Raw genomic sequence first — 27,655 nt, forward strand, 5'->3', positions numbered from 1 at the left:
TGATCTAGCAGGTTTCTTCTTTTTTCTTATGTTCATGTAAAATAACTGTGTTGGAATGGTGTGTTTTTTTCATGACTGTGTAAAGTAACATTTTATTTCTATTATACTTTACTATCACCTTTATTTTTAAGCTGAGGTGGCTTCCTCCATCTCCAAATGTTAGAGCTGGCCCTGCCAAGCAATGGTCACATGAGCATAGCACTAATAATGCAAATGTTGATGAGCTTTGCATTATTAGCGGTATGATACTAGTGGCATGATGGTTGTGCTCTACCTCGACCATCAGAGGCAGTATACGTGTGGATGCCAGTTGCTGCGAATCACAGGTGGGGAGAATCTTTTGTGCTCAGGTCCTGCTTGCAGGCTCCCCAGAGGTATTTGGTTGGTCACTGTGAGAAGATGATGCCTGATGAGATGGGCCTTTGACCTGATCCAGCAGGGCTCTTCTTATGTTTCACTGTAATGTGAGTCCAGTCTACAACAGCAGGCAACAGGCATCAGAGAGCTCCCTTTCTGGCAAGAGATGCTTCTCCTCAGCTCACAGAGGTTGAGAGGCCTTCATCATCTGTTGCCACCTTCCCCAAGTAAGATTTTTTTTTATGGAAAAAGGAGGGGAAACAAGAGAGAGGAACACTAAAACACACACACAGAGGATTTTTACATGTTCTGTCTGTTGGGAGTAAAGCATCAATACATGTTACAAGTAGGGTTGCCAGGTTCAGGGCCTGAGACTGATCCTGTATCTTTAGGAGAAGAGAAAGTCAGCCAAGTGCAGGTGTTCTTGCAACACTATAATGGGAAAAACCACAAAGTGCAATTCTCCCTTCCCCTGCACAGCTTTTAAAGATACAGCAGACCTCTTGGAGGCCGGGCAGTTACAAGTGACCTGAACCAGTGGAAGGGGAGGCAATAGACAGAAAGGCAACCTATTCTTCCTGCTGCTGATTCCTCTTCTAAAGTGTTTGTTGTTTTTGCAGACGTTTCTCCTCCCTTCTCTTTTTTCTTTGTTCTCAGTTAGTTAGTAATGGCTCCCTGAGTGCAGGCCACATGTCTGCTTCAGCATGTATGACTTTACCTCTTTGTAGTAATAATGGGGTTTCTTTATTCTTTCAATTACTAGTCTTAACCAGTTATTTCTGCATTCCACTGCTTTCTCTCTATCCCCCCCCCCAATAAAACAGCCCAATTTGAACACATTGCCTAGTCCCAGTCTGGCACTTGTTAAAATAATGAGAATGTGGGGGTGTTGGGTGAGATAACAGGGGCACTTTGGGGGGTGCTTCTAAGGAACAGTTTGCAGGTGGGCAGAAGAGAGGCCTTTACCTGCCACCCCCATGCCCACCAGTTCTCCTCTGCAAATGCCTCCCTCCGGCCATTAATCCTCCTGCTGGTCTCACCTCCAAACAGTTTTTTTAAAAAAATATTAATTTTATTATTTTCAAATACAGAAATGAAATAATGGTACAGTATCAAAAAAGAATACAAACCACGTACAATGTGTTTTTCCCACACCTTCAGAAAAGAATACCTCCAGGCAGTTTTGGAGATTGACTCAATCTATTCAACCCAGAAGACTGGTGTGTGTGTGATAGCATCAAGCAGAGGGTTGAATGAGATGGCCTTACAAGGACTTAGTCCCACTCTACATTTTATGACTGAAAGACCTCTTTCTGGAACATACATTCAGAAACCTTTTAAAAGCTCTCTCTATCTCCCCCCCCCAACATTACAAAATGCCACTCTTATTATTCCATATTATGCAGACTTTCCCCTTCCAAAGCAAGTGTCCATCACTATTCTTCATTTGTTTCAGTTCACCAAAGAAACTAGTCGGACGTATGCTTAAAAACACATAGCCTCAAGATGAGATGCATTCTCCATACTGATGTTTATCCCACAATGGAAACTGGCAAGGAATTCAACCCGCTGACATGGAGTAATGTCATAATTGCGGCTTGTAAAAGAGATAAGATTAGACAACAGGACATCATGTTGTGACATCACCTTCCCATTGCAATTCTAAGATATGTAGAAACCCACGGCTCACGTTACCAAATTCCTTTCTGCACTGTTCTCTCGTAGTATTCTCTCCCTTTAGATTCTTTAATATATCTATTTATTTATATCCCGCCCTTCCTCCCAGTAGGAGCCCAGTGTGGGGAGGTAATTGGTAATTCAGCCCTCTGCTTGATGCTGGAGAGCACAGAGAGGGCAAAGGCTGGTTTACAATGTTTCAAAATGCAATTTAGACTATGATTCTGCAGTTCCCAGGAGGGCATCCCAGGGCCAGTAGGATGTTTTGGATCTCCCTCTATGAGGAGGTTGCAAGAACACACAAAGTGTGCTGTCAGATCAGGTCAGAGGCCCATCTAGTGCACCATCCTGTTCTCACAGTGGCCAGTCTCTGGGAAGCCCAAAAGTAGGATCTGAATGCAGCAGCACTATCTCCTCCATAAATTTGTCTAATCCTCTGTTAAAGTTGGTGACCAGCACTGCCTTTTGTGTAGAGCTTGGGAGTAACTAGTTACAAGTAACGAATTACTTGTAATTCATTACTTTTTTGAGTAACGAGTGGGTAATTCCTTTACATTTTGATTGTAATAGAACTAGGAGTAATCTTACTACTTTTGTGGAGTAATTGTAACGTTTCCAGAATTACTTTGGGGCATTACTTTGGGGGGGAGCAGAGGAAGTCTTCTGCTCCTCTGATTTGTGGATGAAAATCATGGTCAAGAACATGGATAAAGGAGGAGAAGGAGGCAGCAGCAGAATGGAGAACTGTGGAGGTGAAAGACGACAAGTGTGTGTGTGTGTGTGTGTGTGTGTGTGTGTGTGTGTGAATACTGTGTTTGCGCTTGGCACACAAAGTGGCCTCCACCCCCTCTCTGGCTACTGTGCTGCATTTGCAGTATTTTAACTTTTTTGCATCTCTGGGGAAAATGTTTGCTTGAGTGAGTGTCCCTTTGTTGGTGGCAGGGCAGGGTCCGGGAGGTGGTTAAGTGAGAGAGATTATGCTGGCTGGCTGAGTGGAGTGGGTTGCACTTGGTTTGATGTGCAAAGATCTGAGTAGTGACCTCAGCCTCCCTGTCCCACCCTTACCAGTAGAGAGACCACCATTGCTATCTTATGAATAAAAATAATTATTCTACTACCTTTGTATGTGTTTGTTTATTTTTAATGTTGTTTTAGGCTACTTAGATGTGCAGCAGCCAAGGCCAGCACCTTGTAGGTGTTTTTTTTTAAGTAACTGAAATGTAATTGTAGTGATTACTTTGGAGGAAAAGTAAAGTAATCAGTTACTTTCAGAGCAATTGTAATTGTAACGGTAATTGCTACTTTTTTGGGCCATGTAACTGTAACTGTAATTTATTACTTTTTAAAAGTAATCTTCCAAGCTCTGCTCTTGTGGGACTGCACTCCATAGTTCATGCTGTGTGCAGAAGTACTTTCTTGTACCTGTCCTGAATCTTCTTTCATTCTGCGTCATTGGAAGGCCCCAAGCTCTCCATCCCAGAGGGGGTGTTCCAAGTTTGCGAGGCTCCCCCCCACTACTGCCGAAACCTTCAGAGCCCTTGTCTTAGCAACGCTGGAGCTCCAACAACAGAAAAAGCAAACGGGGAGCAAGATGGAGGCACATCAGGGGAAGGAATGACCTCCATAGCCTTCCCAGTTCCCCAACATGCCCCACAAAAGGAGGCCATAGTCATGTTTTTACTAGGGCTGTGCACTGGGTCCAGATGAATCTCAGATCCTGCACCAAATCAGGCCAGTTCAGGCCAACCTGGGACTTGGCCAGAGTGGGTTGAGGGAGGCAACCTCGGATCACCCTGGGTTGTATCAGTTCCACCCAGAGGGATCCAGGACTGTCAAAAGGCAGAGCAATCTAGCAGTGGGGGATTTTAAATTTGATGTAAACACTGTGCAACCCAAATCGGTTTGGGGCCTTGATCCGGGTTGGGTCAGTGCCGAATCATCCCGGGCCAGATCAGGACTGTTCCAAAGTGCTGGATTGGGGGGGGCATGTAGAGCCCTAGATTATACCCTCCCATTGGAAAAAATGGGGGGGCGGTTTCATGGAAAAGAAAGAACAGGCATACAGGGAGCAACCAAAAACACCACTTGCAATTCAGAAGGGCATTGGAAAAAGTGGTTCGTCTGCCTTCAGTTCTCCCTCATCCCTGATGTTTGGATTGCTCTGTTAAAGTCGTTTCCCTCCCCATTCCTAAATACTTTCCCTCTCTCAGTATGGCTAATGGTTCTGTTGTAATCCACCCTTCCTGACATCTTATATGTCTTTCTTCCTTGTCATTCTGAAGCTAATGAAAGAAGCCCACACCTGGCAGGGCTAATGAAAGGAGGATTCCACCTTGGGCTAGGGACGGGTAAGAATTTTGATTCAGTTCGCATCTCAAGCCGAATCTATCAAATTTGCCCTTTCCAAAACAATATGAGAACTCAAACATAGCCATCCTTCAAAATTTGTGTGCATAAAAATGAATGAGTAAAAATAACATGCAAAATGCATAATATGACGAGAAACAGCTTGTAAAAATGTGCCCATTAGTCAAAGCTACCTACAAAAATGTGCTTACTAGGAGAAATTCTCACTAAAATGCTGGAGAATTTTCATGACGGTTTTTTTAGAAAATGTTTTTAGAAAATGCAAATTGCTGCAGAAATGTTGTGGAGAACTGAATTTAAAGATTAGAAAAATGAGAAAGTGAGAGAACCGAAATTGACAGATCTTTCCATCCCTACCTTGGGGTAAGAGCTTATAATTGATGAGGTTGTGGTCCAATCCCCTTATACCCGAAAGTCACATTCTGCTGTGCTATTTAAATGGTGTTATGCTCTAGGAGGAAGGTTAAGCAAGAACCTTAAAACACAAAGCAGACATTTCCTCATTGTGATGAAAGTCACAGGAGGAAATTTAGTAACAGTCCATGTTGTAGACAATGATGATGAACCTCCCAGCCCTCTGAGATTCCGGGTGTTTCTTTTCTCCCTAGTACCTATATTCACTAATAGGCAAAAAACCCTTGCGGTTTAAGAACGTACCTATGGACTCCCTTCAAGTCGATCCCGTCTTATGGCAACCCCATGAATAGGGTTTTCATGGTAAGCGGTATTCAGAGGTGGTTTACCATTGCCTCCCTCTGAGGCTGAGAGGCAGTTATTGGTCCAAGGGCAGTACAATATCTCAGAGAAGAGGTCAGGTCTCCTGCTCCCCTAGTGCATTCACTATAGCTGCCCAATTTCCCTGCTTTTTAGTTTGATAGAAATAGCTGTTGGCTATAAGTACATTCTTAAACTGTAAGGGCTTTTTTTTTTGCTATAAGTGAATTTCTCTGCTTTTTAATCCAGGAGGTAAGAAATGGGATCCTGTGCAAATTTGCTGAGAATAAATTGATCATTTGCATGCTTATTGAGTTCAATGAAATTTACTCCTCTGCAATTATGCTTATGATAGGTGAAACTGACCACAGGGGATGGGGAGAGGGAGAGGAGGAGGGGAGGGCTGAAGTGGGCAGGGGAAGAGGAAGAAGGAAGAGGAGAGGGGAAGAAGAAGGGAGGAGGAAGGGAGAGGAGAGGGGAAGGACAGGGGGAAGGAGAGGAGCGAGGGGGAGAGGGAGGGGAAAGGCAGCTCTGATCATTTGCATGCTTATTGAGTTCAATGGGATTTACTCCTGTACAATCATGCTTAGAATGGGTAACACTGACCATGGAGGAGGACGAGGAGGGGAAGGGGACGGGAGAGGTAAGGAGGGAGGGAAAGCAGGGGGAGGGGGAGTAGGAGGGAGGGGATTAGAAGGGGAGTGGACAGGAGAAGAGAAGGAACGGGAAGGGGAGCAAGAGGGATGGTATAGGAGGGAGGAGGAAAACATTTTTAAAAGCTTCAAAAACATTTTTTTAAGGAAAAGGTTTTAAAACATATTAAAAAGCAATTCCAACAAAGATTGGGATAAGGTCTCAACTTAAAAGACTTGCTAAAAGAACAAGTTCCTTATCACTTCAGGGTACAGTTTTCCCTGGTTGAGTAAGCCCCATTGAATACATTGGGACTTGCTTCTGAGTAAACAAACATAGGATTGCACTATAAATATCTTTACAGGTTGTATAAATAATAAACATATTTATATAAATATTTTCATAGAATCATAGAATAGTAGAGTTGGAAGGGGCCGATAAGGCCATCAAGTCCAACCCCCTGCTCAATCCAGGAATCCAAATCAAAGCATTCCCGACAGATGGCTGTCCAGCTGCCTCTTGAATGCCTCCAGTGTTGGAGAGCTCGCTACCTCTTTAGGTAATTGGTTCCATTGTCGTATGGCTCTAATAGTTAGGAAGTTTTTCCAGATGTCCAGTCGAAATCTGGCTTCTTGCAACTTGAGCCCATTATTCCGTGTCCTGCACTCTGGGACAATCGAGAAGAGATCCCGGCCCTCCTCTGTGTGGCAACCTTTCAAGTACTTGAACAGTGCTATCATATCTCCCCTCAGTCTTCCCTTCTCCAGGCTAAACATGCCCAGTTCTTTCAGTCTCTCCTCACAGGGCTTGGTTTCCAGTCCCCTGATCATCCTTGTTGCCCTCCTCTGAACCTGTTCCAGTTTGTCTGCATCCTTCTTGAAGTGCAGAGACCAGAACTGGATGCAGCACTCAAGATGAGGCCTAACCAGTGCTGAATAGAGGGGAACTAATACTTCATGCGATTTGGAAACAATTCTTCTGTTAATGCAGCCTAATATAGCACTTGCCTTTTTTGCAGCCACACCACACTGTTGGCTCATATTCAGCTTGTGATCAACGACAATTCCAAGATCCTTCTCACATGTCATATTGCTGAGCCAAGTATCCCCCATCGTATAACTGTGCATTTGGTTTCTCTTTCCTAAGTGTAGAACTTTGCATTTATCCCTGTTGAATTTCATTCTGTTGTTTTCAGCCCAATACTCCAGCCTATCAAGGTCCCTTTGAATTTTCTTTCTGTCTTCCACGGTATTAGCTATGCCCCCAATTTTGTATCATCTGCAAATTTGATAAGCATGCTCTGTACCTCCTCATCCAAGTTGTTAATAAAAATGTTGAAGACCACTGGGCCCAGGACCGAGCCCTGTGGTACCCACTCGTTACTTCCGCCCAGTTTTGTCATATTGTGTCCCTATAAGTATCCGATTTCACACTATGGTTGTACAATACTTCCTTTACATTTTGAGTATGCCTTGGGGTAGTCATGGCTCTCCATTGTTTTCATCCTGAGGGGCAGATAGGCTGAGAGATGGTGAGTAGCCCATGGTCACCCACTACAGTTTATAGCTCATTTCCATTTTGAAAAATTAATTAAAACAATTTACATGCAGGCAAAATTTATTAAGCGGATTCACACAATATGTGTAAAGCACATCCAACTCGCATTTAAAGTGCATGACTTCCCCTAAAGAATTCTGGGAAGTGTCATTTCCCCCTCACAGTTATAGTTCTCACCACTCTTAAACTGCAGTTCCCATGATTCTGTGGTGGGATTCATGTGCTTCAAATGGGTGTTGAATGTGCTTTAAATGAATGATGTGGATCTGCCCTAGGTATGATGTGCATTCAAGAGTGAATTGAAAAGAACAATTTTAAAAGATACTTCTTACTCATTTATCATACTTCTTTCTGAAGTGAAGGGTCAAATCTGTAAAAAAGTTTGGAGCAGCCACGTTAAAACATAAGGGCAGGGTATTCCAGGCAGGGGGTTGCCAACCCTGCTTGGATATGGATGTCTTTGAAGAAGAACCCTAGTCAAGGTTTACCAACAGCACAATCCAAACTATATCTACTTAGAAGTCAGTCCTGTTGAGTTCTATGGGGCTTAATCCCTTAGTAGGTGTGTTTAGAATTGCAGCCTTCAGGAGCACCCATCTTTACTCCCCAAAGCTCCCATCTAACATCTTCACAACACTAAGCTCTTTTGTCCCTACAGTGACCTTCTGGTGACTGGTCTGGCCTGAAAGCACTTAACTCTTCTTGCTGAAAGCAAGTAGGCTAGATTAAATGTTCCCTACCCAGGCTCCACCTTTCAGCTAAGATTTCTATCTTAATTTCCAATCAGATATATTTTTTTAATTGTATGCTCCAAGCAACTGTGATTGATGCTTAATGTATCATGCTTAATGACATCACTGGGGCCTGCCCTGTGACATCACTGGGGCCCATCCCATGACATCACTCAGGCCCACCCCATGACATCACTAGGGCCTGCCCCTCAAATCTCAGGTTTTGGGATGCTTCTGACCTGGCAACCCTAGTGTGGCCCCCTGATTGGGCAAGCTGCAAGCCAAGCAGCTGTGAGTCTAGCTTTTAGAACACTGACAGTTGGTTCTTACTGAGCATGCCCGAAGTTATCATCGAGTTCAATATTAAATTTCTTAAATTAATTAAAAATCAGCCAGGCATTTTTTAAACTTTTAAACTGCAAAAAATGAAGATCAGAATATGGACCAAGGTCAGTAATAAGATTAAAGGTTCTTTGTGAACATGGCTGATTTTTAATTAATTTCAACAGATTATGAGACCACTGACAGAAAAAAATCCAACAGGGGTCTGGACTTCTTTTCTCTTGTGTTGCACTTTGAACTCTGTATTCTCTCTGAGTGTTTTGTGTATCACCATAAAACTTAGAGGGTTGTTAAGCAAGCATTTATGTGTTCAGAACTATAAATTTTGTAAGGTTTTGTTTTGAAATGAGCTTATGGGAAGCATCAGAATTGCATGGGGGTATTTTCCATTTAACATTGCGGAATGTGAAAAATCCATGCTGGCCACTCTCTTGGCTGTATAATTACCTTGAGAGGAGGCAGAGATAAGGAACTTGTGGCCCTCCAAGTGGTGTTGGACTACAACTCCCATAAACCGCAGCACACATGGCCAATGGCCTGGTTTAATGGGAGCTGTAGTCCAACATCATTTGAAGGGGCAGACATCCCTGCTGTACAGGATCATGCACCATCCTGTTGACAGCATCCTGTTATGGAGTATATGGGTTTTGAAACATATTTTGCAAAATTACTCAACAGAGGAAGAATAAGCAACTTTTCATTAATAGCAGAGTTTTAGAAAACTCTGGGTGGGGAGCGGGGGGGAAGCCAGAGAAAGTTCTTAGCTCTTTAAGGGCATCCTGGCAGCATCTGGTTAGCTGCTGTGGGATAACTGTGGACGTTTGGTCTAATCTGACATCTATAGTTTGCTGTCTCTGTCTTATTCCTTCCTTCCCTCTTTTGATCTGCACAAAAACACACACAGGTAATTCCGAGACCAAGCAGAAAAACTGTTTGAGGAGCCTCCATAAGAACAGCAAATCCAGAGAAGTCATTTCATATACACCTGATTGCCCATGTTGATTCAATATGGAGCCTTTAATTTCAGCTACCTGTCCCTGGTTAATAACTCTTTTGCCTTCTGGGAAAGATTCTGAGTATTCATTATTTTTACATTTATTATTTATAAACTCATAAGGAAGCTTACATATAATAAAAACACAAAGGGTTGTATTCAACGTAGTGCTAAAGAGATTGTTCCATCACACACTCTTCTGGGGGTTCTCCCGATCCTGTAGAACATATATGGGGAGGGTGCAGAATGGGGAGGAGAGAGGGGAAAGTCCCATTGCGCTAGCAGGAATCCTTGCAATAGCTTCCACTAGTGCAACTGGTTGAACACTGCTCAATGCCATTTAAAACAAAACTAGGCAATTTAAATAACAAGAGGACAAAATTATTTTAAACACAGAGCAGTTAAAGCTAACTTAAAAACCAGCAGTCTGGATTCCAGCAACATAAAATATAAAGGCTTAAATTAGGAAAAAGCTGCCCCCAAAAAGTACAAAGTTGAGGCTATCACAGAAAAGTCCCTGCCTGTTGTGCCTGATAACCAAATAGAACTTGTAGGCAGGCCTACGTACAGTGGACGTCTGGTTCTAGTCCTCTCTTACCCTCTAGAGATGAAAGCTGGAGTCCTATATACAGTTACTTAGGAGAAAGTATCACTAAACAACTCATTGCATGAGGTTATACAGCAGGGATGGCCTTCCAGATATTATTGGACTCCCACTCCCACCAGCCCCAGCAAGCACAGCAAGCAGGAGGAGGAGGAGGTATGCATGGCTTGCTTATGTGTTAAGATAGCCACCCAAGAGCTGCTGGAACATTTTCTGCTTTACATCTTCATCCTAAGTGCACCTTCTTGTTAAGAAGTAACGCAAAAACATGAGGCACTAAATATATTTAGCATTAAGAAGCCATTTTAAAGATGGGTCAGAAAGTGTTTTTTGGAGAATGCTACTTATTAGATGCAAGAAAGGGTTACAAAACCAGGCTTTTGAGTTTACTTGCATTGTGTTGTGACATCCTCTACTGATGCATATGCTTTCTGTTGCTAATCAGAGCATAATGAACTGTGAGTCAGTTCACAGCTGGTTTTATGAAACATAAACCTCAAAGAAGCCTGAAAGTCAGAATCACTGCAATAGCAGTGTGTGCATCAGCCCTTCTCCCTAAACAAGACAACCGTTTTTAGGATGAAGAGTCTTCTGCTCTTGCTTCTATCAGTTGTATTTTCTTATGGATTCCCGGTATTTTCAGGGAAAGAAAATGAAGAACAAAATAGGCGCCTTGCACAGGTAACAATATGATCAGCCGCTGACAAACTTTGAGGCCTTTCCTTGCATGTCTTTCAAAGCCTGTGTCTAGCTGATTCAGGGGCGCTTCCTCCAGAGGCAAGCCTTCAGGGTATTTGGAGAGGGGCAAGAATTGTGTGGCTGACCAGAAATGAGAGCTCTTCTAAATGTAGTGCAGTGGCTAAGACAGAGAGTGAACTCCAAATCAGGAAGTCCCTGATTCTGATCTCACCTTTGCCATGAACTTGGCCATGAAGGTGACCCTTAGGCAAGCCACAGTCTCTCAGCTTCAGTCCCTTCCGCCATCTGCAACATGGGGAGAATAATACTGAATTACCTTGCAGGGTTGTTGCAAGGATTGCAACTAGATAATGCATGCGAAGCACAACAAACACTTGAAAGGTGCTACACAAATTCTAAATACTGTTACCTGTTGTTGTTGTTGAGGCTGATTTTAAGAAAAAACGTAAGTGCTTTCTTTACTTGCCCCTTAGTGCTGAGAGGTAATGTAATGCACCATAAATGTGTGGACTAGTTCAAGTCTTACCTCAGCCTCTTGATTTCAGCAGATAATCAACCCATGGTAATCTCCATTCTTCTTTTGCACTGGATGACCATCTATGTTACAACCACTTAGAAGTAAAGAAATGACATTCTCCCTTCATCTTTCCTTCTTTTCCTTTTTCTCTTTGTACTTTTTGTTTAGGGGGAGGAGGGTTGGATTCAACAAGTATCTACGGAGGGAGGGGTGGAGTTATTCTTATGGTGTACACTGTGAGTTCTTTCAGCATCTTACTTCTTAGACCTACAGATGATTCTCACTTCCTAGGTCACTACAACGCTTACCTTTTGTTCTCAGTGTTTCAGATTCTCTCATTGTTGTACCTGGATGAAATAGAGGGGGAATTGCTTAATAAAATGTAATTGAAAAGAAAAATGATCTTGTGACCTCAGGCCCCTCTGGTATAAGTAATGTTATTATGACTGCCTATCCTGAGACTTTGCTCACTCGTCTGCATAGAGTTCCTAGTCACCTGTGGTGACCAGGCAAGAGGTTACCTACATGGCTGATGTAAGCCATTATCCACTTTCCTGGTGGCTCCCTCATCCTTGCCCCCTTTCATCATGGAAACGCAAGCTTCTAGCCTTTTAGCAGGCTAGTAACTTTTATGTGCTTATTTGCAAGGATGGTACAATGCCCCCTCCCCAATCCTGTAATAAATATACAATTTTTTATTTTGATCAGGAATATCTCAATCAGTTTTATGAGCAAGAAAAAGAACTGAGACAGCAAAGCTGGAAAAGCAGTAGTTCATCCTTTGTGGACAAAATCCAACAAATGCAAGAATTTTTTGGACTGAATGTAACTGGAAAGATAGATGCAGACACACTGAAAGTGATGCAGCAACCAAGATGTGGTGTACCTGATATTGGACAGTATGTATTGGCTCTTCCTGGATGGGAAAAAACCAAGCTTACATACAGGTAATAAAAATGTGGTACGACAATAAATGAAAGAGATCAGTGTTGTATGCCTAAGCACATTTCTCTGGGAGAAAGCCCCATTTGAACTATGCATGGGATTTAGCTGTTAGAGTAGTCTTATATGTGTGCTCAAAAGAACACATGTGGATTTAAGGTATCTGGGGAGAGCAAGCATGCACGTTGGTCCTGCCTCCAGTTAAGGCTGGGGAAGAATTTCGATTCAGTTCACATTTCAAGCCAAGTCTATCAAATTGACACTTTCCAAAACAATGAGAACTGAAACACAGCCATCCTTCGAAATTCACATTTATTTGAATTTTGCTATGCAGTTTGCCAACCAATGCTTACAAAAATGCATATGCATATATAAAAGGCATTTTAGCATGTGTTTGAAATTGTTTTAAATTTTTAAAATTGTGTTTTAAATTATTTTTAAAATATGTGTTTGAAATTGTATATTTCTTTAATGTTTTTGATTGCTGTAAACCGCCCAGAGAGCTTTGGCTATGGGGCGGTATACAAGTGCAATAAATAAATAAAATAAAGTAAATATAGTGGGGGAAAGCATGCATAAAAATAAATATGAGTGAAAATAACACACGAAATGCCTTATATGATGAGAAATTACTTGCAAAAATGTGTACATCATTCAAAACTTTCTACAAAATGTCTTTATTAGTAGAAATTCACATTAAAATGCTGGAGAATTTTCATTAGGATTGTTTTTATTAAAATCACAAATTACTGCAAAAATGTGTAGAGTTGAATTTAAGACTGGGAAAATCAGAACCTGAGAGAATCGAAACATACAGATCTTTCCATCCCTATCTCCAGTGGCCCCATCCATTCCATGCCTCACTTTCCCACAATGGGTGGAAATGAAGCTTCTTAAACATGTTTGGCTGAATGCACTTAGAAGCCCTTTCACAATTCGGAAGCTTGTGTTATCAGGGTGCTCAATCATGAGAACAACCCAGGAAATGCGCCTGGCACCATCATTATCGGTTTTTAGGCAGCTGGTGTTGGAGGAGAGCTTTGCGGATACCATGGACTGCGAAAAAGACAAATAATTGGGTGTTAGAACAAATTAAACTAGAACTATCACTAGAAGCTAAAATGATGAAACTGAGGTTATCATACTTTGGACACATAATGAGAAGACATGATTCACCAGAAAAGACAATAATGCTGGGAAAAACAGAAGGGAGTAGAAGAAGAGGGCCAAACAAGAGATGGACTGATTCCATAAAGGAAGCCACAGACCTGAACTTACAAGATCTAAACAGGGTGGTTCATGACAGATGCTCTTGGAGGTCACTGAATCATAGGGTCTCCATAAGTCGTAGTCGACTTGGAGGAACAGAACAACAACAACAAAGGCAGCACAATACGTCAGGGACTGCCTCTCCCCATGCAAACAAACCTAGACTTTGCAGTCTTCATCGCTTTCGCCATATTCCTCACCGAAGGGAGGTACAGGGCCAGTGACCCTCCATCAGTGGAATGCTCTCCCCAGGAAAGCATGTCTGGCATCATCATTAATAGTTTTTAGGTGCCAGGCTAAGATGTTTGGATGGTATTCAGCTAACGTTTTGCGCTAGCACAAGGATTAGCACTGGTGCAAAGGGATTCCTGCTTTTCCCCTCATCATGCCATGCGGTGCCCAAATCTGCTCCAGAAGTTTGAGAGAAAAACCAAAACAGATTTGGGGGGTGAAGGGAGAGGAAAAGATGAGATTATTCTGTCCTGTAAGGAGAAATCCTTGCACTGACAGAAACTTAGTCTTAGTGCTATGTTGAATACAACCCTTTTCATTCACTCAGACCTTTGGTAGCTAAGCTGGCATCTGTGGTGGTGCTCATCTTTTAAGAAGGATGAGTAGGACTTGTCATTTTTCAGTTACTGGATTAGCATTTTAGGCAGGGCCAGCACCAGGCATGACTGGGTGCTTGGGCACCAGACTGCCATGGACCTGGGTTGTCATGATGCTCGCCAGCCCTACCCCCCGAAGCAGCCAGCATAGACTTTAATAGGCCTGGCAGCTCCACCTCCCACATCAAAGTGCTAGCGTGCGCATGCCTGCCATCATCTAAAATAGCAGCAGGGGCATCAACCCTAGGGCAATGTGGCTGTGGGGGAGATGGAACTGCTGGGCCTATTTACCACACTGGGGGCTTTGGGGGAGTTGCCTGGGAGGATGGAGCTTCCGCTCCCCGATCTGCAGCAGTGTCGGCCTGGCGGCAAATCATGCCCCATGACCCGATACTGCCATGGATTGCAAAATGGGAGCTCCACCCTCCCAGACCCAGCCTAAGGAGGGGCCCTTCTGGACTTCAGGGCCCTTGGGCCCGTGCCCAACCTGGCTGCCCACTGGCATCAGGCCTGATTTTGCATTGTTTGACACCCTCTGGTTTTACTTGTTTTATCTGCTGTATTTTATCTTGTTAAGTTGCTTTCAGCCTTTTTTAAAAAAAGCAACTGACAAATGAAAATTAAAACAACAACAACAATAATAATGAAGCTTCTGTGCATGTTTAGACCAACACACTTAGAAGCCGTTTCACACCTTGCTGCACAACACAGACAGGCTGGGGTGGCGTGAGGCTGGTGCCTGAGCACCTGTTCCCTGTGCACATTTTATGCCCACGTGTGTTCTGTTGAATACATGAAGAGTGCTATTGGGAGAGTATCTCATCAGTTGTACATGGAATAGGCTTGTAATAACAACAAAAGATGTTTCTGCTCAAAGTGAGTCTACAGTACTAGGGGTGGCTGAATCCATCCACTTCAGTTTCTGATTTTCCCAATCTTAAATACATTTTCTACATTTCTGTAAATTTTAGTGTTAAAAATAAGCCCTCACAAGAACTGACCAGTATTTTAGTGCACATTTCTCCTAATATATATATATATATATATATATATTTGTATGCAATTTTGTCTAATATACACATTTTTGCAAGCAATTTTCCCTAATGCATATTTGTTTGTTATTTTCACTAATATAAGCATTTGTACGCACACTTCCCCCTAATCTATGTATTTTCGTACATGTTATTTGCTGGGATAACTGCATGGCAAAACCTGACAAGTGTGAATTTCCAAAAATAGCTTCATTTCAGATCACGTATTGTTTTGGGAAGGGCAAATTAGGTCATTTTGCGTTTAAATGCAAATCAGTAAAATTTCTCCCCATTTCTATAACTATTGACAACCTGACACTTAATGGCCCATGTTAGAATTTGTTCATGACAGCTCCAAACAAATATGTAAAAAACAAGCGACAGACAAAACTAATGTGTGCTTTATGTGTCCTCAGTTATTGCTTTGTGCAGTATAACTGTCACAGAGAGGGAACTCTGAACTTACTGTAAATTTCTGTTCTCAGAGGGGGGCATCTCTGGAGAAATACTTCCCTTTGTTTTGCTTGACAAATAGAACTTGCAGCAAGAATGACATCAAGGGGAAGGTCTTCTCCTTGGCTCTCACAACAGTCTTGGCAGGCTGGCAGACAAGTGGTATTTGGCACTGACTGCTTCCATGGGTGTCCCCACCCCACCCCATGAACCATAATCCCTGGATTCCCATCTTTCATTTTTTTAAAAAGAGTAAGTTTCTCACATTGGTGGAGCCTGAAATATGAGGCAACATGTACAGGCACTATTAATTTTTTTCTTTTTTGTAAGAAACCAGACTCTTCCTCCCCCCTCTCAGTGTTTTATCCCCCCCTCCGAAAAAAAAATCCTGTGGGTGCCTAGGCTTATGTCCAAGCTGTTTTGATACCATTTGGATTTTACTACAGCAGCTTAATTCTTTTGTGGGAGAGAGGCATCCTGTCAGGCAGGGTTGTGCACCGAGCCCAAAACCTGAGGAGAAAGAGTATCCCTGAGGAGAGGAAAAATGATATTGAGAAAAGATGACACTAGGCCTCATCTACACTATGCATTTAGAATCATAGAATCATAGAGTTGGAAGGGGCCTTGTAGGCCATCGAGTCCAACCCCCCGCTCACAGCAGGAAATCCACAGCTAGAGAATCTCCCGCAGATAGCTGTCCAGCCTCTGCTTGAAGACATCCAGCGAAGGGGATCCCACCACCTCCCTAGGCAGTCGATTCCATTGCCGAACTGCCCTGACTGTCAAGAAGTTCCTTCTAATGTCCAATCTGAATCTACGCTCCTGCAACTGAAAACCATTAGACCTAGTCCTACCCTCTGGGGCAGCAGAGAACAAATCTGTACCCTCCTCTATGTGACAGCCCTTCAGGTACTTAAAGAGTGCAATCATGTCACCCCTCAGCCTTCTCTTCACCAGACTGAACATGCCAAGTTCCTTCAACCTTTCCTCATAAGACTTGTTCTCCATACCGGCTATCATCCTCGTCGCCCTCTTCTGAACCCGCTCCAACTTGTCTATATCTTTCTTAAAATGAGGCGCCCAGAACTGAACGCAGTATTCCAGATGAGGCCTGAATAATGCAGAATATAGTGGGACTATTACTTCCCTCGACCTGGAAACTATAGCTCTGTTTATGCAGCCCAAAACCGTGTTTGCCTTTTTTGCCACAGCATCACACTGCTGGGTCATGTTCAACTTGCGATCCACTACAATTCCAAGGTCCTTCTCACACGCACTACTGCTAAGCCGGGTATTTCCCATCCTGTACCTGTGCATTTTGTTTTTGTGGCCTAAATGCAGAATCTTGCATTTGTCTTTATTGAATGTCATTTTATTAATTTCAGCCCAATTTTCTAGTCTATCCAGGTCCCTTTGGATTTTATTCCTGTCTTCCATTGTGTTAGCTATCCCTCCCAGTTTCGTATCATCCGCAAACTTTAAAGCAATGTCATGCCACTTTAAACAGACATGGCTTCCCCCAAGGAATCCTGGTTTGCTAGTTTGCTAGGGGTGCTGAGCATTATTAGGAGACCACTATTTCTCTCACAAATCTACAACTCTCAGAACGGTTTCAATTCCTCTTCCCAGGGATTAGTAGTAGTAGTAGTAGTAGTAATAATAATAATAATAGCAACTTTGCCTCTTTCTTCCACCGAGCAAGCGGCTACCTCTACTCTTATCTCCCCTTCCCCTTATGACGTGCTGGGTTGGTATATGGCTGGGCAGGAATTCAGGCTACAGACCCACTCAGATAACGATATGTACAAGTTAGCTTGAGAGGCAAATGAGCACTTGTAGGACTTCAGGGGCATCGGGGTAACTGACAGCCCTTGCTATGGCAAGTGGATGAGGTGATAATGAGGCTTTCAAGTTCATTTGTGACAAAGAGAAAGTCAGAGAATGAGGCAAATAATCACGCAGAGGCTGGATACCTCTTTCCTTTTCTTTAATGGGGTTCCTACTTCATGCCAGTAGTGTAAATGGCAACACTCCTTTGCAGGTTTTTGTTTGCATTTCTAACGAAAAGCTAAAGGTTGTTTTTCAGTTGGCTGAAGAACTTTTGCTAAAGCTCAGTGTGTTTTACAAGCTGAACCAGAAGAAAACACCACTTAATTCAGTGGAGCTTACTTCCAAGATTGTAACTATGCATAGGTTTGCATACTAAATTTAATATTTTGCTATGTATCGCTGCTCTTTGGTGGTGGGGGAGCAGGGAGTGTTGTTGAGAGTAATATTACATTATATATGTGTATGAGTACCAACGTAAGTTGCCTGCATTTGCTGGACTCTCTTTGAGGACATGGCTATGGGGTATGTCATGGTAAGGCCAAATGTACCACTTCACCATTGCCCATGGCAAAGTGGTTGTTTGATCAGCCTTACTCATATAACTCCATCCAGCACTTCATCAGAGGAACAAGGGTGGGGGATCCTTATCCCTCATGATTCCATGTGCAAATAGCAAGGAATGTGACAATAGCGATAGGAACAGAGGATCTTGCCTTAAACAGAGTCAGATCATTGATCCATCTAGCTCAGTATTGTCCACACGGACTGGCAGCAGCTCTCCCAGGTTTCACGCAGGGGACATTCCCAGCTCTACCTGGAAATGCTGAGAACTGAACCTGTGACTTTCCGTATGCAGAGCATGCTCTCCACCTGAGCCACAACCCTTCTCCAATTGGTGTATTTAAAATGCCATTCAGTGCCTTGTTTACGTTGCTTTAAGATTGACCTAGACAACCTCTCCCTATTCTTAGCCTTGATTCCATGACCATTGCTTCCATGGTAGAGTCCATCCAGGAGAAGGGCCATAGCTCAGTGGCAGAGCATCTGCCTTGGTTGCAGAGGTCCCAGGTCCAATCCCTGGTATCTCCAGGTACAACATGGAATGTCCCCTGTCTGAAACCTTGAAGAGCTGCTGCCAGTCAGTGTAGACAATGCTGAGGTAGATGGATCGATGGTCTGACTTGGTATAAAGCCGCTTCCTAGGTTCATCCTAACCCAAGTTGATGCTTTCATTGGATTTTGGCATGTTAATCTGATCTTGTAAATACACCTGCACAGGCTAATTAACCACCAGACCCTATGCTTGTTTGCTCAGAAATAAATCCAACTGAATTCAGTGGGTCTTACTCTCTAGTAAGTGTGTTTAAGATTGGAGCCTAAAGCTAAAATCATAAGCACACCTACTGAGCTCCATTGAACTCCATTGGATTTACTTCAAAGGAAAAAGAAAAAAAAGACTGCAATAATTATGCACTTCTTCCTTCTGCTTCCTTCTGATTAAATATGCATAGGAATATATTATGAATCCTGGAAAACCTTCTAAACGTGGGCTGCATTAGGACATAGTCATCTGAAAACTGGAACATTTACAAGACCAGTTAATTCCAACAAAATGTCCTAGAAAAAAATCAGCTTAAATTAATCACATGTGATTGGGGGGGGAAGCGGTCATGTGAATTGAGCCCATATTCTGGAACAGATAAAAAATGAAATCTGGCAGGAACCAAACGCTGTTTGGCAACTTCTTCTAGCTCATCTCTGATCTTGAATAAAGTCTTCCGAAAGCTCATCATTGCTTGCAACAGCAGTAATAATAAGGAGGGTGAAAGCACTTCCTGCATTTTGTCCTTTTAGGATTGTGAATTACACACCTGATATGAAACAAGCTGATGTGGACACATCCTTCCAAAAGGCATTTGAAATCTGGAGTGCAGTAACTCCTCTGACTTTCAGCAGGGTTCATAAAGGGATAGCAGACATCATGATTGAGTTTGCAACTAGAGGTAATGTACTAATGTTTCTGCAGCTTTCAGATTCATTGAGCTCCTTGCTGTGTTACAATGGTATGTGAATAATCAGTCCTTCCTATGCTGTTGTTTAGTACATGGCCTCTGTCCTCGGCATTTTGATGGTCCTCTGGGAGTCCTTGGGCATGCTTTTCCCCCCGGCCATCCCCTCCGTGGAAATGTCCACTTTGATGAGGATGAAAACTGGACTACCAGCTTAGTTCGTAAGTTTCTTGTAGAAATGACAGTTCAGTACAGACTTGATTTTTATTTAGGTCATGGGGAAGGGAATCTCAGGCCCAGGCCATATGCACCCCTCCAAGCCTCTCTACCTGGCCCTTGGGACTCTCCCCAAACCACATTCCTTCCTCAGGCCACACCCCCTCCCCTCAGGCCACACCCCCTCTTCCCAGGCCACACCCTTCACCAACCCTGCTTTGCACCTTCCTTGAGAGTTTTTGCCTGGGTGGAATGGATGGAGGACGGAGAAGGTGTGAGTGTGTGTAGAAGCTAGTCTACTGTACAAAGCTAAAAAATATGTTTGTTGCCCCTCCTCCCTTTGCCTCTGGCCGCACTCACCACTGCCATGTGACCCCCAGAAGGGAATGTGGCCCTCAAACTGAAAAACATTCTCCACTCCAATTTAGGCAGTAGTGAAGGAGCTGTTTTATCAGTATTTTATTGAACAAAAAATCTTAAATTGTGGCATTCTGGAGACTTTAGCTAAAATATGTCCATAGTGCCTTTCATACAATTTTCTGAACAGGAGTTCTTTATCGTTTAGAATTTATACTTAGATACAAAGTTCTTGTGAAACCCCTCCTTTGGGGATATTTTAATAATCATATATGTATGGAACTCAGGTCCTGCTTTTGGGCTTCCCATAGGCATCTGGTTGGCCACTACGGGAACAGAATGTTGGACTAGTGCCACATTCATACCATACATTTTTTCCACTACTATTTCACTATAAAAAATTAATGGCTTTCCCAAAAGAATTCTGGGAAATGTCATTTGTGAAGGGTCCTGAAAGTTGTTAGAAGACCCTTTCCCCTCATAGAGCTACAGTTTGCAGATTGTTTAACAGTCAGTCCCTCTTCCCAGAGAACTCTAGGAATTGTAGCTCTGTGAGAGGAATAGGGGTCTCCTAACAACTCTTAGCACCCTTCACAAATACACTTCCCAGGATTCTTTGTGGAATAAGCCATGACTATTCAAAGTGGAATAATAGTGGAATAAATGTATGTCAATGTGACCCTAGATGGGCCTTTGGTCTGATGCAGCAGGGCTTTTCCTGTGCTCTGAAGCTGGTGGGAAAACAGAGTAGTGAGAGCTTCCTTCTGTACAGCTATTCCTGCTTTACTAGGATTTGCTAAGGGTTGCACTTTCACTGTTAAGTCTAGGGGAGTGCAAGATAAATTCTGGAGGATGCAAGGATCGTTTGAATCCTTGAGGAATCTTAAAGTGAGACTTAAATGAGACAAGCCTGGTTTCTCATCCTAATGAAAATTCTGTTGGGCAGCTGAGCACACCGTAAAATATAAGTCTTGGGGATGTTCACTCCATCCCTAACACAGATGATACATTATATTGGAATGCAAATCCCCAGAAAGTTCTGGTATGCTTTATGTGCATAAATACTTGATATTTTCTCCATGTGAGACCAAAAATGCAGATAGCAGAGCAATCACATACACACTTACATATGAGTAAGACCATGGAAATCAATGGAACTTAAGAGTACAAGTCAGGCTGCATGTGTAACTTGTATTTGCATACTTTTCATCTCTTTATTTAGAATTCAACTTGCTGCTTGTTGCTGCTCACGAGATTGGCCATGCACTTGGTCTTGCGCATTCCGGTGACCCAAGAGCACTGATGTACCCAAATTATAAACCCATTGACCCCATTGATTTCCCACTCGCCCAGGATGATATTGATGGCATTCAGGCCATCTATGGTAAGATGAGAGAAATCATCAAAAACAAATGGTAATAAAATAATAACCAAGAACAAAAAATAACTTCTCTGTTATGATAAACAGTTGTTTCAAAATAAATCCCACAGCCTCACATCCTAATCACTGTAGCTTTGACTGGTGTGCAGAATTGCCCCAATGCAGAGTTCCATGCCAGTGACTGGAGGAGCTGTAAGCAGGCCAAAAGAAGTGTACTCAAACATGCTTTTTCCAGTGAAATGAAAAAGACAGACTTTCATGTGTGTGTAATGTGTGTGTGTAATACACATACACACACACACACGTGAATAAGCTTCCACTATTGGAAGAAATCCTTTGAGTTGGGTGTATGGCTTCTGCAGTTAACAGTAGCAGCAATAGTGTCCTGAGTGAGTCAAATGGTACAATTCCATCTTGCAATGTAAGACTTTGCCACTGCAATCCATCTGGAAAAAGGAGCTGCTGATTCAGCACATTAGCATCTGTATACACTGCTTGGTTGGTGCAATAGGTGAGGAGGCTGGCTAGAAGTACCTTATGCATCACCCCACGTTCTGTTGGTCATGCTGCTGCCACGGTCCTGACCCATGCACTTCTTTGCCTGCATAATAAGTGTCAGGAAAAAGCCCAGGTTCAAATCCCTACAATGAAACTCCCAGGGTAACCTTGGGCCAATCACCTCTTAGCATAACCTACCTCACTGGATTGTTGTGAAGATAAAACAAGGTGGGTGGTGGAACCATGTATGCTACCCTTGAACATTTGGGAGGAAAGGTGGGATAAAAATGCATTTTGAGTGGGAGAATATTCTTTAGATGTTGTTAGCAAGAGGTCCTGATTTTTAGGGCCATCACTAAATCCGCCAAAAAAGCCAGTGAAGCCAACGTTGCCTAAGGCCTGTGATCGGAAGATATCATTTGATGCCATCACTACACTGCGAAGAGAAGTCATATTCCTAAAGGGGAGGTAAGCACTATACACTTGAAAGCAGCCTTAATATCTGTTAAGAATAGAGCATTGCATTTCCCCCACTGCCTGAATATAGCAGTGATTTCCTGCTCTCTGTAGGTAGGCAGACAGATGGTATGGATGATCAGGTGTAGAAATGTTTCTAAATAATTAAAATAATTATCAAAATCCATGTCATTATGTCGAGTGGGGATGTTCATGTGCATGAAGGAAGAGCATTTGTATATTTCAGGGACATCCCCACCCAGGAAAATCCGGGCGTGGTCACACTAGATTGTGAGCGTATGATGTGAAGTTGGCAAAAAATGATATTAACTGGTAGATACTTAGCATTTATTGTAAGATTGGACTAGTTGACCTCCAGGGTCACTTCCAACTGAGCAATTCTAGATGAGTTCATGGGGGAACCAAAATTTGAATCAGAGACAACCTGGGTCACATTCTTATGCATTGCACAAGGGAGAGTTGCAGCAATGAGGAATCTGTTGGCCTTGCAGATGTTGTTGGATTTCAGCCCCCATAATCCCTGACCATTGGCCATGCTGGCTGGGAATGATGGGATTTGGAGTTCAACAATATCTGGAGGGCCGTAGGTGTTGGCGTGTGTGCGTTGTTGCATGAAACAGCATACATTACGTTGGAGTTAAGTTGAGCAAGAAACTTCTTCAGAGCATTAGAGCGTGTTAAGAGTCTTTATTAAGACATTATGGCTTAAGGCTTAAGAGTAAATACATGTAGAGTTTCTTCAGTCATCCCCCCCTCTGGTACATCTCTCTCCAAAGGTAAACACAAAAGACAACCTCTCAGTGCAGAGGCAATACACAGAAGACCAGCCTCACAGATCAGAGGCATAAATCAGAAGAACACAACTCACAGACTCTGTTAGAACTTTTCCCAGTCTATATCTTGATGGTTACCATAACAACGGCCTTCACTGTCCGTTCCCAGACTGGCAAAGACATAACTCCCCCCTAGTTACAGTTTTGCAGACTTGATGGAAAACTACTAGGCCTCATGCCAACAAGCCCCCCTTTTTCCCATCATGTCTGTCAATTACAAAGAAATCTCAACAATACATCTCCACAATACATAGTCATACAGTAATATATTTCTACAATACCTCTTGCAATACATTTCAGTACATTGCATCATACATTTTCAGTTCAGTATAGTTCAAAATTACATCTCAGTACAGTTCAAAACTTTATTCACTCAAACTTTGGTTGTACACATGTCAAATAAAGTGTCTCAGGATCCATATCTACAACTTTATTCATTCCAGGACTGGATACTAACCCCACGGTAAATCTTTCAGGCGGTTTGCCTAAATTTGCTCTTGTAGAGCGTCTTAAAGGAACCAGAGCTTCGGCTCTCTCTGCCCCCCCATTTGTGCTTGTGCTTGGCACCGCGTGCCCAGGATCTTCCATTTCCTCAGCTTTTCATTTCTTTGATCTGCGTTTTCCACAAATGAGCTCATTCAAAGCATCTCTGAGAGGAATTTGTGTACCTTCCACTTTAATGTCAAAATCTGGCTTAAATATCTGTGATTGTGTTCATGTTTGTGTGTCATTTGACCCTGTAAGAATAACTGTCTGCCTTTGATCCCAAGGCTTTTCTGAGACTTTAATGCTTCTGCTCAGAAGTAACTGCTGTGTTTCTGGACACCAAACTCTGAAATATGCATTCTGAAATCCCAAAACAAAACCTTGCTGTGCTCTGGGCGCAAGCTTGCCCCTCCTTTTTCCCTGTGGAATGTGGATCCAGCACCTTGCCCCGAATTTTTGAATGTGTTCTATTTTAGGCTTTCTGCCAGTAAGTTTCTCATAAGGAGACATTCCAATAGCACTGTGTAACACCCTGTTGTGAATGTAATTCGCATAAAGAATTGCTTCTGCCCAGAAAGAATTCCCTAAACTGCAATCCATCAGCATGGCTCTCATTGCTTCCCCAAGCACCCTGTTTTTGTTCTCTGCAACCCCGGTGGAAGGTTTAAGTGCTATTTTCTTACTTGCCAGTACTTCATGCAATGCTTTACCCATGAATTCTTCTCCCTGGCCTAAGTGTATAGCCCCCACTGTGATGCCATGTTGAGTTTCGATTCTCTTAATGAACAGTTTCAGCTTCTGCTCAGCTTCACTTTTATGTTTTAACAGAAAAACATGACAAAATCTTGAAAAATCATCTACCAGTACCATGAAGAATTTCGCACCTCCTTGTGAAGCATTTATTGGCCCTGATAAATCAACATGAACTAGCTGGTAGGGAGCTGTTGTGGTTCTCTCAGCCTCCCGGTTTATTGGTGCAATAGTCATTTTAGCTTTATTACATGCATCACAATCCATTAACTGTCCACAATCTTTTAAACGCATGTTTTCACTGTGCAAAGGGGTTTTCTTTATCGTGTCAAGGTTTGCATGCCCCAGCCTCTGATGCCATTCATGGATGCAGCCCTGATGTACCTGTGCCTCAGCAGTTAACACAGCACACCCTGCTTGACTGCTCTTTATTACATACTGTGAATCATTAAGGCTTCCCTGCATGCACACTTTATCTCCCCTCATTACAAAACATTGGTCTTTGTGGAACAAAATTGAATAATTACAACTCACCAGTTTGCTCACTGACAAAATATTATGAGCCAATTCAGGAACAAACAAACAATCTGACATTATTCCAAGCTTGTCAAACTTCACCAGTCCACGGGCTTCCACCCTCTTATGTGATCCATCAGCAAGTAGCACAAAATTCTGCACTTTTTCTGAAGTGTAAAACAAACTTCTGTCTTTGATTAATATATGGCTTGCACCACTGTCAAGCAGCCAGTTAACAGGTCGTAAATCTTGAGACTTCTGTTTACAAACAAAGTTCACACTGCCCTGCTTCAAGCCTCCGTCCCTGGAGTTGCGCTTGACTGGACATTCCCGCTGTAGATGCCGTCGATCTCCGCAAATAAAACAAGCCTTCAGCCTCTGTTGCTGCTCCTGTTTATTATCCTTCGGCACGGCATTTTTCACCTCTTGCCTCCTGACAGCTTCCATCGACTCGGCTCTTTTCGCCTCTTGTCTCCGCTGCCATTCCTGGGTCAGCTTTTCCTCAATAAACGCAACGTTCAAACCTCCGTCAGGCATGGCTTCGAAAGCCATGACCATATTATTCCAAGTCCCATCGAGTGAAGCCAGGATCAGATAGGTCTTCTGAAGTTCAGAGTGTTCGACGCCTCGGTCTGTCACCTCAGCAAACAGGCGTCTGAATTCCGTGAGATGCTCACTCATTTTGCACTCACCCGTGAAGCGCATTTGATAAAGCTTCCGTGCCAAACACAATCTAGATCCCGCAGTCTGTTGCACATGAATGCCTTCCAACCGGTCCCACATCTGTTTGGCATTTGTAACATCCCTCACGTGTAGCAGTTGAGAGTCTGATAGAGCCAGAAGTATAAAAGCTTGAGCTCGCTCATCGTTCCTAGTCCAAGCCGCTGTAAGGGGTGCAGGGGGTGTTCCATCAATAGCTTCCCATAAATCTTCTTTTACTAGCAAAGCCCGCATTCTCGGCTTCCAGCTGCCATAATTCTTTTCATTAAGTCGTTCCATTGGCAAGCCTCCCCCAGACAGGTTTACAGCCACGTTGCTCACCTCTGTCTGGTTCAATCAATCAAGCTGCCCTCTCTGGAACTCCGTCTGCCGTTCAGACCAGCAACTTACTCCCGTGTAATCCGCTGTGGATCTGGGCCCATAACCCCTGTTGGTGTGTGTGCATTGTTGCGTGAAACAGCATACATTACGTTGGAGTTAAGTTGAGCAAGAAACTTCTTCAGAGCATTAGAGCGTGTTAAGAGTCTTTATTAAGACATTATGGCTTAAGGCTTAAGAGTAAATACATGTAGAGTTTCTTCAGTCATCCCCCCCTCTGGTACATCTCTCTCCAAAGGTAAACACAAAAGACAACCTCTCAGTGCAGAGGCAATACACAGAAGACCAGCCTCACAGATCAGAGGCATATATCAGAAGAACACAACTCACAGACTCTGTTAGAACTTTTCCCAGTCTATATCTTGATGGTTACCATAACAACGGCCTTCACTGTCCGTTCCCAGACTGGCAAAGACATAACTCCCCCCTAGTTACAGTTTTGCAGACTTGATGGAAAACTACTAGGCCTCATGCCAACAAGGGCCGTAGGTTCTCCATCTCTGGTTAAGAGTGTTAGCTCATACTAAGGCTGCAGTCTTATGCACACATACTAGGGAATAAGCCCCATTGGATATAGTAGGACTTACTTTAGAGTAAATATGTACAGGATGGTGCTGAAAAGTCCTGCGTTCACTGTTCTTCCTGCCTATAATCACATGAGTATGTAAACCTCATTTATATCCTTTGGATTATCCAAATTAATTATATGGATGAATAAGGTGATTCAAACAAATTGGAATCCAGGCCATTCAGACATATTAGATTCATTGATATTTATTGCAAAATAAAGCAGCTACCCAGTAGGGCAATGCTGCAGCAATAGTCTCCCAGTAGTGGCATCACTACCGCTTACCAGGAAGAGTGAGGTGGAGTTGTGCAGGTGCACCAGCAGGCGAACCAGATTAGCTCTGCTTTTGCATCCACTCAGCCCTGACCTTGCTGATGCTTTGCCCCCAGGTAAGCGACAATGAGGAGTTGCTTCTATTGCTAAGAGGAATCCTTTAAAAAAACCCAGTCTAGTAGCTAGTTAGACTGACTGCAATAGCGTAATTATATGTAACACAAACACAAAATCATCATATTGTCCATGCACTGGTAACCTCTAGGCTGGATTACTGTAATGCGCTATCTTTTCAGTGCATTTTGAAGACTTTCCTCTTTCAACAAGCTTTTTAAGTTGAGACCTATCCCAGTCTGCGTCTGTGTTAGAATTGCTTTTAATATGTCTTTTAATATCTTTAACCTTTTTTTAAAAAAAGATGTTTTCAAAGCTTTTTTAAAAAATGTTTTTAACGTTGTTTTGTTTTAATGTATTTTAAGGTCTTTTTATGATGTTTTAAAGTGTTTTTGGTGTTTCTGTTTGCTGCCCTGAGCTCCTGCTGGAAGGAAGGGGGGGTATAAATAAAATAATAAATAAATAATAAATAAATAAATATTGATTTCAGGCACCTCTGGAGAGTGTACCCCAGTCACTCTGAAGTTGATCTAGAATTAATTTCTACCTTCTGGCCTTTTCTGCCATCTGACATCCAAGCTGTTTATGAGAATGTGAATGATCAACTCCTCTTTTTCAAAGGTAAGCCACCCTGAAATTATTATCAGTATTGTTTGAAAGAGGATTAACATAATCTAAGAATTTAAGACAGCCCCGCTGGATCAAGCCAAAGGGGTATCAGCACCTTGTTACCACGATGGCCAACCAGATGCCT

At 42.9% G+C, this 27,655-nt stretch overlaps 1 protein-coding gene across 3 annotated transcripts in view; it reads left to right on the forward strand.

The window, feature by feature from the left end:
- Positions 1 to 475: 475 nt before the first annotated feature.
- LOC133385523 (matrix metalloproteinase-27-like) overlaps positions 476 to 27,655 on the forward strand; it is a 39,493-nt gene continuing 12,313 nt past the window's right edge. The window contains exons 1-7 of one of the 3 annotated variants that reach the window (XM_061628730.1): positions 476 to 584; positions 11,901 to 12,139; positions 19,180 to 19,328; positions 19,427 to 19,555; positions 21,130 to 21,291; positions 22,134 to 22,254; positions 27,392 to 27,522. In XM_061628730.1, coding sequence (XP_061484714.1) covers positions 11,994 to 12,139; positions 19,180 to 19,328; positions 19,427 to 19,555; positions 21,130 to 21,291; positions 22,134 to 22,254; positions 27,392 to 27,522 — 838 coding nt within the window. In that variant the 5' untranslated portion in view covers positions 476 to 584; positions 11,901 to 11,993. Of the gene's footprint in view, positions 585 to 10,509; positions 10,658 to 11,900; positions 12,140 to 19,179; positions 19,329 to 19,426; positions 19,556 to 21,129; positions 21,292 to 22,133; positions 22,255 to 27,391; positions 27,523 to 27,655 lie in introns of those variants that run through there. The other 2 variants (XM_061628728.1, XM_061628729.1) reach the window with 2 other exon arrangements.

This window comes from Rhineura floridana, chromosome 5 (genome assembly GCF_030035675.1).
Source record: "Rhineura floridana isolate rRhiFlo1 chromosome 5, rRhiFlo1.hap2, whole genome shotgun sequence".
Classification (NCBI taxonomy): Eukaryota; Metazoa; Chordata; class Lepidosauria; order Squamata; family Rhineuridae; genus Rhineura; species Rhineura floridana.